Below are 11,312 nucleotides of genomic sequence, written 5' to 3' on the forward strand. Positions count from 1 at the left end.
TATTTTAATTTTAAGTGACAATTTGATATTTTATGTTTTAAAATTTCAACAATGTTATCCTTTTTTATACAAAAATTCAAAAAAAAAATTCAATCAAAACTCATAAAATTAATTATATTCTTCAATATAATACAAATTTCATCAAATTCGTAACGCAAATCTTCAAATAAACTCATATTTTCATACTTTATTTGATATTGTTAGGAATAAAGGACTAAATCGAGAAAAAAAAAAGATAAAAGACTAAAACGTTACCTCAGATTAAGATAAAGGATCATAAATGTAATTTAACCAATAAAATATCAAGGAGCATTCAAAGAAAAAGAAAAATAGAAAAAAGAGGTGGGACCCAACATATAGAGTTAAATTCAGCCGCCCGGTTTGTCGTGTCTATCGTCTCCGTCCATTGCCGTCGAATTTCTCTCTCTCTCTCTCTCTCTCTCTAAGCTACCTTTGTTTCATATACAACTGTACCTTCTTCTTCCTCTTTCACTCAAACCTTCATTTAATACACATACGTACTTTTCTATCACCAACCAACACCTTTCTATCTCCTCCCTTATTCTCTCTATACATAACATGACTCGTAGTAATCAACTCAACCTCAATGAATCTAGGGTAATCTTACTTTTCTGCTTTTCTTTTCTTGCTTCATCATGGGACATATGTCATTGTTGTTTTCTCCTTATTGTTGTTGTGTTTCTTGTTCTGCTAAACTTGAACAAATTTCAGTTTCATTCTGTATCACAATAGTTAGAAATTTTTGTCTTTTCGGCCAAGATTCGTGAGATTCATATAAAGCACGTAATTTATATATTTTTTTAATAATTTTTTCTTCTCTTGCACTGATTCAACAAAAACAGAACCAATCTAAAGTTGTGGTTTTTGTTTTTGTTTTTGTTTTTGCAGAGTGTTGTTCCATTGAATACATGGGTGCTAATCTCAAATTTCAAGCTAGCTTACAATCTTCTAAGACGGGCAGATGGAACATTCAATCGAGAGTTAGCAGAGTTTCTTGATAGAAAAGTACCAGCCAATGCTATTCCGGTCGATGGTGTATTTTCATTCGATCATGTCGATCGAAACACAGGACTTTTTAATCGTGTTTATCTACCATATTCTGAAAATGAGGCTCAATGTGGTGTTATAGACTTAGAAAAACCATTGAGTACTAAAAAAATTGTTCCTGTCATAATCTTCTTTCATGGAGGAAGCTTCTCTCATTCTTCTGCAAACAGTGCTATCTATGACACTTTTTGTAGAAGACTTGTAAGCATTTGTAAAGCTGCTGTTGTTTCGGTGAATTACCGAAGATCGCCGGAGTATCGGTTTCCTTGTTGTTATGATGATGGTTGGGAAGCACTTAAATGGGTCAAGTCAAGAAAATGGCTTCAAAGTGGTAAAGAATCTAAAGTTTATGTTTACATGGCTGGTGATAGTTCAGGAGGGAATATTATTCATCATGTAGCTGTGAAAGCAGCTGAAGAGGAAAAACAAGAAATTGAAGTGTTGGGGAACATTCTTCTTCATCCACTGTTTGGTGGTGAGAAAAGAACAGATTCTGAAATGAGATTAGATGGAAAGTACTTTGTTAAATTGCAAGATCGTGATTGGTATTGGAGAGCTTTTTTACCTGAAGGTGAAGATAGAGACCACTTTGCTTGTAACCCTTTTGGTCCTAAAGGGAAAAGTCTTGTAGGACTTGACAAGTTTCCTAAAAGTCTTGTTTGTGTTGCTGGTTTGGATCTTCTACAAGATTGGCAATTGGCTTATGTGGATGGTTTGAGGAATTTTGGTCAAGAGGTTAAACTTCTTTTCCTTAAGGATGCTACTATTGGTTTTTACTTCTTGCCAAATAATGATCATTTTTATTGCCTTATGGAGGAGATAAAAAACTTTGTCAATTCTAACTGTTAATTAATACTATTACAACTATAGTACTACTTGACCTTACCTATACATAAAAAATCTTAACTTTTCATGTTGGTGTTATTTAGCTTTTTGTTTTTTTTAGTATTTGTATCTTCTCTTCTTTTTTTTTTTTTTTTTACTATTTAGTAGTAATGGTGTGTATTTATAGAATTATGTAGCATTACTATTTGGGTCTCTTTGACCCCATTTAACTTTTTGACCTCAAATACCTTGAGGGAAGATTGAAGATTAGGTAATGGATGATGGATTTGGTTTGGGGATTGTAATATATTCCTCTTGTAGGAGTACTAATTAATGACTGAATGTGACATGGAGAATATCCCAACCTGATATTATGAATGTATAAGTATAACTAAATATATAGTTATATAATTTGTCTTGGATGATTGCTTTTGTTTATTAGTTGGATTCTCTCAATCTCAATGTTGTGCTTGTCTCTGTCGCAGCATCACCTTATGGTTCCAATTCAACAGTTTCAATTTCTTGTGTCACAAACAGTGTTGCACAGTTGCTTGGATTTTGTTGTGTTTGCATTGAGATGATTGTGGAAAAACTTGGTTACAGAATGTAATTTTACTTAATTCATGATCAATTCAAACATGTATTATAATCCTAACACTATATTAAAGTTAGATGCGAATTAATCAACATTATAAGCAGTCTTGCAATTAAGTTTACGTGACTATTCAATTAAGAAGAGTTTAAGTTTTAAACTTGTATTGTTATATATTATAATATTATGAAATTAATTTAAAGTGTGAATTATATAATCTTAAATCAGACACTACATAACCGCCACTAAAATAAAAAGCATTTAAGAAGTAATCTTTAGATAGTTATGTGTAATTTTTGTTTAGTATCAACATAGTTGTGTGTCCATAAAATTAGTGTTTAATGTAAGGAGCTAATTGAAGTGGAGTGAAGGCTTAAAACAACAAACAATGAAGAATATAATGGAAAGTAGAAGGTCTAAGATATAGGACAATGTGATATAAGTTAATTTGGGAATGACTTGTCCATATTGCCTAGAAAAGTTGAAAAAAACTAACTTTTTTTAATATTATAAATGGGCCACTTTTTCATATTTATCGTTAGGACCTTCCACAATTTAAAGGATGCCCATATTAATTTTTAGCATCTGAATCATTAGTAAAGTATATTGTAATAGAAGTAAAGAAGGTAGTACTAGTGCACTAGTAGTGGTAAAAAAGATGAGGCATTTGGTTTATTACATATATTTGCTTAAATAATACGCATGTGTTAGAAAGAAAAAAATGGAATGCATAATTGAACCTATTGGAAGAGAAGGAATAGATTAGATATTCTAAATTTAAAAATACAAGTTTGAAATTGGAAGCTTAACATAGTGAAGCCAAGACAAATCCCATCCACCAAAAGAACGTGAAAAGATTTTCACGCGGAGAATGATGATTGGCAGAAGCTTGAATCATTTCAACATCAATCTGATTAATTGTTGTCATCTCTTGTATTGCCTATTCAATCAACTTCTGTTTGGACATTGGGAAAACAGCAAAAACGAGAATTTGGCATTGTTTTCAAAGGAAGAGTCCTTTTTCTTTTTTCTTTAATCCGGTGGTTGGGAGTATTTTTGGATGTATTCTTATTGGGACCACTTTTGGGAACCCAAAAAAGTATAATTAAAATATAATAACACATGTTTGGGATTGCTTTAAAGTGTGTAAGCATAGGAACAGCTAAGCTTGGATAAGGACATGGAACCTTGTCTTTTATTGACTTTATTAATGGTTATTAATTTTTGGTTTTAAGTCATTCTTTTTACAGTAAACAAATATATTTGAAGCTTTACTTTCACCTTTCTTGTGCATATTGTTTTCCTGGTTACTACTATTCATGTCTTATTGTGATTTGTCCTTAGTAAGTTAGCTGTTTATGTCTTGAAAATATTCCTCAATGCGACAAGGCAAGGGGTCATTGTCAACAAATGGGTTTTCTTTATTGGGGATCATAGATAACAACTTCAATTTTGTTTGGTCGGTTGCTTGTTTTTATTTTATTTTTTATTTTTTAATAATAAAAATATAGACAAAAGTCTATTTGATAAGACATATAAACTAACTTATAATTTATAAATTATAAGATATGTTGATTAATTACTAAAAAATATATATATATATGTTGAGTAAAGTTTATTTTAATATGAACTTGTAGTTTATAATAAATTGCTTCAAGTATTTTGAGCTTATAGAGTTTATAATTTATTATTAATTTTTTTTATCGATTTTAAAATAAGCAAACTTAATTGAATTGAAAAATATTGAGGTGGTAAATTACAATTGAATTTTTCAAAATATTAAGATTTATCTATTTTAAAAAAAACATAAAATAAATAATTGTATAATATTGATAATTACAAATTTTAAAAACAATTTTTAAACAAGTGTAAAACTTAATTTAAAACTTTAATAATATAAATGTGTTTCATAAAAATTTATAATTTGAGTTTTTCAAAAGATTTTTGTGTTTTGAAAATTTTGACTTTAATTATTTTAAAACACATTTAAATATGAAAGGATTTTGCAATTTTTTTTTTTTAAAAACCACAGGCAACTGGATTCTCTGGAAAAAAAAATGAGATAGGAATATAATTGTTTGTAATTAAATAAAATTTTATTTTTTTTCAAATTCGTTGTCCCTTTCTTAAGTTTAACAAATATTTATCGGGCTTATTGTTTCGTAGGCCTACTCCTAAGTCATCTTACTCAATTTTGTGGAGCCTTTGGGCACATACCGAATGATCTGGGCTTAACATGAATACTCTCCGGGCTCAAGTGTAAGTAAATATACAAGTCATATTTTGTATATACAAATATTATAAAATTTCAAATAACTTCACCATATTATCATTCAAAAATACTCTTTAAATAATGCTCTCGTAAACTCACAAAAATTTAAATGAAGATAAATGATATTATTTTACATATATTTATTGTTTATTGGTAAATTCTTATATATTCATAAAAAATAAAAATAAAATTGCGTACCACAGCCCTTCAAACACATATAACGAATAAATTAATTTATTTTAAAAAATAATAATAAAGTATAAAAATATTGTGTCGCTGAATGATTGGATGTTAACTATAGTATCTTACAAAATTTTAAGTATGGAAGTGCTCACATATTTTTACTAGAATGTTAACTATCGTATCTTACAAAATATTAAGTATGAAAGTGCTCACATATTTTATTAGATTTAGACAATTGTATGAATATTAACTAACATTTTTTTTTATAGATTATTAGTATAAATAATTATATTTGAGACGTGTCAAATATTAAATGTTAATATATCTTTTAATAAAAATTTAAACTGGATTCAGTATGTCGTGGGAGTCTATAAAATCAAATGAATATTACCTAACATTATATTTTTTTTTATATTTTTAAGTACTTTTAATTATATTTGAGTTAAGAGAAAATATATAAACAAATTATATACAGGGAGAGAACACATTATATTTGATAGTTACACTAACGACTACAATCATCCAATAAAATTCTATCGAGTAAATATTTTTTAAATCAACTATTATAATTGAATGATATTTTCCTATAAATCAAATGTTTCAAATGAGTCAGCCATAAGATTAATAATAAAAGGGTTGGCTTCAACAATTTTATATATATCAAAAAATAAATGTTAAAATTTGTATATGACGTTTTAACTTAATTATAGTTTTTGTCCCTTTATTTTTATCAATTCATGAATTTGGAATAGCATTTTAAAATTCGACATTTTTTACCTCCCTCTCTCATATTTTTAAATTAAAAAATTATGATGTGATATACTGTAAACGGCGTTGCACACAATCTCATGAATAACTATGTAGATGCATTATATATTTATATGTCAATAATTAAATTTTAAAAATGAATAATTTCAAAAATTGAATATAATTTTTTTAAAAGATTTTATGGTAATATCATGAATGTTAATCATTTCACGTCAATTTATGTCATCATATCATATGTCATATCAATATTTTTTAATTTAAAAATTTAAATAAAAGACTAAAACTATCCATATCAGATTTTGATATAGAGGTACCAATTTTTGTGACATAGCAAAAATATAAAATCTGCAATCGACTCTTTAAAAGTTGTAAACAATTTTTTTAAGATAAAAATAATTTATCGTTTTATGGACTAACATGTTTTTTTATGTAATTTTTCTTCCCAAATTTTATGAAGTAGGTTTATTTATAAAAAGAAATTCTTAAATATTATATTTAAAATGAAATATAAATAAAAAAAATAGTTGAAAAGTTAATCTATTTGACCTTAATTTAATATTAAATACATCAAATTTTCATTTGTAACTTTTACTTATATTTAATTTTAGATGGTATATAATTTATTATTATATTGAAAATTTTATTTTAATTAAAATATAATTAATTAGAGTTATTTTATGAGTGAATTGATAAAATGATTTTGAAAATTATTGACAACATTGGTTAAATTAGTTCTATAATTTTGCACTTTGACACAATATTCTATTTGTAAACTCTTGTCATTAGAAATGGTGATACGATATACAAATTGAATGTGTGGCTGTTTGACACTATTTCTACATAATTGTCGTTACAATATAAATTATTTTACTTATAAAATTGAAGTTTCTCACAAAATATTAACTTTCCAGTAATTAGTAAATGTAATATTACATATATTACTGACAATTTGACAATATAAAACTAAAATTTATAAATAAATTAATCTTAATGACATGACATTGACGTAAATTAAACATAAAAATATCACATTAATTTTAATTAATATAATTAATTGTTGCAATTTAATTAAAAAATTATTTTGATAGATATTTTTTAATTTTAGAGATATAATTTTCAATCACAAAATTCATAAATTAATTTACAAAAGCTATATTTCAATAATGAAATTGACTATTCACTCATTCTTTTTATACATTATATACTATAATATGGAATCTACGTTCCGAAAATAAGGTCAAAATGACGTCATAAACCTCTAAGAGAAAGACACAATGACTATTTTTCACAGTTTTGTAAGAAATTTTTAAAAGTCCAACACAATTGTCTATTAGAAAAATAAATGACTTTTTTAAACTAAAAAATATAAGGAATTAGTTTAAAATTTAAGTTGAAAGACCATTCGTACAGGTTTACCGGATACTCATTGTGAAAAGAAAAAAAAAGTAATTCAGTGCACCTCCCTGCTAAATGCTAATTGCAAATTACAAGTATTCAGAATCATTTTATTAATATCATTCGAAATACTAAAATAATAATAATGAATTAGTAAAACAAGTCAAAAAGAATAATAATAATTAAATACAAAAGCAAGACAAAAAAAGCTATATATTATAGTTTATGATTTTAATGTTTGAAGATTAGCTAGCTCATTCTTGAATATACTAGTGCTGAATATCAGAATATGATATGGTATGAGACTTCAATTCAATGGTTGGTTGCACTCTCGAGCAGGTCTGATTTTCTGGTAACCAGCTTTGGAAGGACACGTCATCTGAACGGGCGGAATCATGCAATTATACTGCAAGCACAGAGAACTGCTCAAAGGAATCTCCGCCGTTGGATTTATTACGATTCCAGTGAGATAATTATGCTGCAAATACAGTATCTGTATACTCGCCGCCAATAACCGTTCCACGAAGCTACCGGGAACTTCGCCGGTAAAAGCGTTATTGTTTAGATACAAGTTTTGCACACTTGCTAGTAAAGGTGATATTTCACCTGATAGCTTATTGTAACTGAGATCAACGGTTTGGATTGTAACTTCATTGAAAGGTTTGACCGGACCGCATAACTGGTTCCTTTCTAATTGTAAGTTTATTAGCGGGAATGAGAACAATTGAGGCGGGATTGAACCGGTGAACCGGTTTAAGCTTAGATCAAGGTAGTTGAGCCGGTTTAGTCGGTATAAAACCCGGTCCAGTGGTCCGGTAAACTGATTCCAGGATAGAGACAGGTATTGGAGTGAAGGAGGGAGAGAATTGGGAGCAAGTGAACCGGAGAGAGAATTGTGCTTTAGATCGAGCCGGTTTAAGTTTTGAGCCGATGCAAACGAGGGAACCGAACCGGTGAGACGGTTATGACGGAGGATTAGGTTGTTTAGCTTCGGCAATGTTCCGATTGATGGTGGAATGGATCCGGCAAGCTGATTATAGCTTAGATCGATGGTTCTGATATTGCGAAGCTGACCAAGCCCTGCCGGAATCTCGCCGGAGATGAAATTCCGACTGATACCGAGAAACTTGAGGTTTTTCAAATTGGAAAGGGATTGAGGAAGAGGACCGTAAATTCTACCGGGAGTAACGGTAAAGTCGACGAGAGAAGAGAGTTTTCCTACGGAGTTGTCAATTTTTCCGGTAAGGCCAGGGGAACCGGCTCTAGGTTCTCCGAGATTGAGAGCAATGACTTTATCGGAGGCGCAGTAAACACCGGCGAAGTTGCATGGATCATCGGTGAAGTCCCAAGAAGAAAAGAAATTTGAACCAGGAACATCGTGCAACGCTCTCTTAATAGATTGCAATGCCAAAAAATCAATAGGATCTAAGATTGCTTGCGCGGATTGAAGGAAACACAAAATTAAAATCAAAGAAGTCGTACAAATCTCCATTGGAAGTTGGAGAAGAGTGGAAGAACAACGTTTTAATGCGTTTTATAGTAATGATTTTTTCATTTTTTGCTTTCTCGTGAGTAACGGTGTGTGGTTTTAATGGCGGAAGTGAACAATTATCACTATCAATATCAAATCAACTAACTCTAGCTGGCTTGGAAGAGAAGCATTCTTTTGTGAATAAATTTTATTGCTTTTGTGTGAATGGTTCTGCTTTTTCATGATTTTGCCTTATACCACAAGGCGAAACAGAAGAGTCACCGCCACAACCAAACTTCTACTTGTTTGCTCTCTTATGTTAGTTTAATTGCTCATTAATGTTTAATTTATCACTCTTATCAGCTTCGGAATCAAACGGTTCTCCGAACCAAAAACCTCCATTCCATACCACTAAGACTATGTAATACTTCCTCTCATCACTAATACTATAATAAAATTAAACACGTGTACGTTTTATTTTATGCGACAAGTTACACTACAAGTTTGATAATAAAAAATTACACTAAAAAGATTATTGATATTGATAGTGTTATTTTTAACACGACGTTATTTGTTTTTTATTTGTTGTTTAAGTGCATGTGACGCGTTATTTTTTAATTTTAATAGATGTTGTTTTGTTATGTATTTTTAATTTTTCAATTAATTTAATATTAATGGAAAAAAAACTGTTGGGTCACGTTCCGAGAGTGACAGCTATGCACTTTAAACAAGAGGTGGACTGGGATAAGGGATTGAGTTTCATTCAGCAACAAGTTCCCGTTGAGTTCACGTTGAATTCGAAGATTGGTCAAGTTTATGCTCACATGCTTCTTGTTGTGCGATCGATGGTTGCGAACTTGCGGTTCTTTTTTGTTTCCCGTTTTTTGAAGTAGTGTGATGAAAAATGAATAATGTTCACATTTCGATGAAGACTTGACAATCAATCAGATCGAGATACTTCGATACCTATACATCTGTAGTTATAAATTGTCACTATACAATTGGTCAACAAACATAAACTCGGTACTGTACCAAAATAATAAGCCAACTTTACTTTTCAATAAAATTTGGTCAAACACTGAAACAAAAGTTTATCGGTTACTGTAGAGTTCACTCATAAAGGCAGAGTTCAGAGTGAACTCTCGTTTTGCCAACATTCATTGCTAAATATTTTCAAAATCCAACTCATTTTCTACACTTTTTTTAAAAAATAATAATAATATTGGTGCAACACAGTCGGCCGGTGCCACGGTCATCTAAGTTTTATAGTCTTTTAAATTATATGATCGTATGACAAATTAATTATTAAATATTTTTACATAAAAATATGATTAAACATATAATTTATTAACTATTTGATATTTAAATATAAAGTTTTTAATTAATTTAGTTTTAAATGTATTTTAATTAATTAAATTGATTCATTAAAATATTAAGAGGAGTTTAATAATATATTTAATTTTGATAAATTCAAAATTATAATCAACACACACTTACAAAATCAAAATAACACTTTATTTTTATATAAATATTAGAATGATCTCAATCAAAATAATAGAGGTGTGGCATAATTTATCTCCGTGAATAGTTAAGAGTATACTCAACAAATAGATAGATTCAACTTGACTTAATCGAAATCACATGGACTAAGTTATATATTTGAGTCAACAGATTTTAAATTATTTTGAAATAAATTGTAAATATTTAAGTATAACCTAATTATTGTGGATTATGAGAGCTAATAAATCAATCCGACCTCTTTCTTTTAAAAAAGGTATTTAAATACTTAAAAATTTGTAAAAATAATAATTAAATCTCTTAAATTAACAACATATAACGAGACATCTACGCTAACAACTAATTTAATTGGGATTTGAATTTTTAACTTTTAATTTGAATTCTGAAAAATAAATGTGTTTTAAAAAAATTGAATTTTGTGTACTAAATTTTTTTGGAATGCATTAGTATTCTGATAATTTTTTTTTTAAATTCAAAACATAATTTTGTTTAAGAAAATTTAAATTTTATGTACCAAGATTTATTTTTTAAGAATATATTTGTCTATCTAAAAATTCAAAGTTTTGGTTTCATAAATTAGTTTTTAAAGTTTTCACAACACAAATGTGTTTCGAAATAATTTTTTTTTCAAATACACCGTACAAATTTTTCTAAAAAATTTAAATTATATTTCAAATTTTTTTAATAAAATTTTCTTAACTCATTTGTATTATAAATTTTTTTTTTGAAACATAGACATGTATAAAAAAATATAAAATTTAAGTTGAGTTACTTAAAAAGAATAATAAAATTGAATTTTTATTAAAATGTAGTGTAGTAGTATAATTAAGTAAGTATAGAGTAAATTATTTGATTAAGAGATTATCCCACGCGGTTCTTGAATGCACAATCCTTAATATTGCTTCCATCTTTCACATATTGAATTGAAGTCAAGGAACTATCACCAAAAGCCACATCTCCGATCACAATATTGCATTTTCTAACTTTCTAAGGGGTTTTGAATCTTTTGATTGCTAATTATTTACCGTGGGCTATATGGGAAAAAAACAGAGGAGGGACCAAGCTAGCATGGTAGTGCAAAGAATGTCATAAATCGCAGATTCAATTCAATATATTTCATATAGCTTGTTTTGCAATTCAAAATCTGCTTTCACCATTAACAAAATCAGAATAATCATCCATCATGAGTTCCATTCTTAAAAAAAAGTGTAATCGGAAGA

At 28.5% G+C, this 11,312-nt stretch overlaps 2 protein-coding genes across 2 annotated transcripts; one reads left to right on the forward strand and one right to left on the reverse strand.

Moving 5' to 3' along the window:
* Positions 1–392: 392 nt before the first annotated feature.
* On the forward strand, positions 393–1,981 carry LOC101492626 (gibberellin receptor GID1B-like). The gene is made up of 2 exons (XM_004493571.4): positions 393–618; positions 910–1,981. The coding sequence occupies exons 1-2, from the start codon at positions 580–582 to the stop codon at positions 1,915–1,917; spliced, it is 1,047 nt and encodes a 348-aa protein (XP_004493628.1). The 5' UTR covers positions 393–579; the 3' UTR covers positions 1,918–1,981.
* Positions 1,982–7,199: 5,218 nt separating this feature from the next.
* LOC101492957 (uncharacterized) lies at positions 7,200–8,970 on the reverse strand. Its single transcript, XM_004493572.4, has one exon. It carries the CDS (start codon positions 8,593–8,595, stop codon positions 7,411–7,413), a length of 1,185 nt encoding a protein of 394 aa, XP_004493629.1. The 5' UTR covers positions 8,596–8,970; the 3' UTR covers positions 7,200–7,410.
* Between the last annotated feature and the right edge of the window lie 2,342 nt (positions 8,971–11,312).

Source organism: Cicer arietinum, chromosome 3 (genome assembly GCF_000331145.2).
Source record: "Cicer arietinum cultivar CDC Frontier isolate Library 1 chromosome 3, Cicar.CDCFrontier_v2.0, whole genome shotgun sequence".
Classification (NCBI taxonomy): domain Eukaryota; kingdom Viridiplantae; phylum Streptophyta; class Magnoliopsida; order Fabales; family Fabaceae; genus Cicer; species Cicer arietinum.

What these genes read in the sequence shown, in the direction of transcription:
- LOC101492626 (XM_004493571.4), top strand. Translation starts at nt 580, where the DNA reads ATGACTCGTAGTAATCAACTCAACCTCAATGAATCTAGG. An exon ending in TCAACCTCAATGAATCTAGG is followed by an intron (nt 619 to 909) that starts GTAATCTTACTT and finishes TTGTTTTTGCAG; the next exon opens with AGTGTTGTTCCATTGAATAC.
- LOC101492957 (XM_004493572.4), bottom strand. Translation starts at nt 8,595, where the DNA reads ATGGAGATTTGTACGACTTCTTTGATTTTAATTTTGTGTTTCCTTCAA.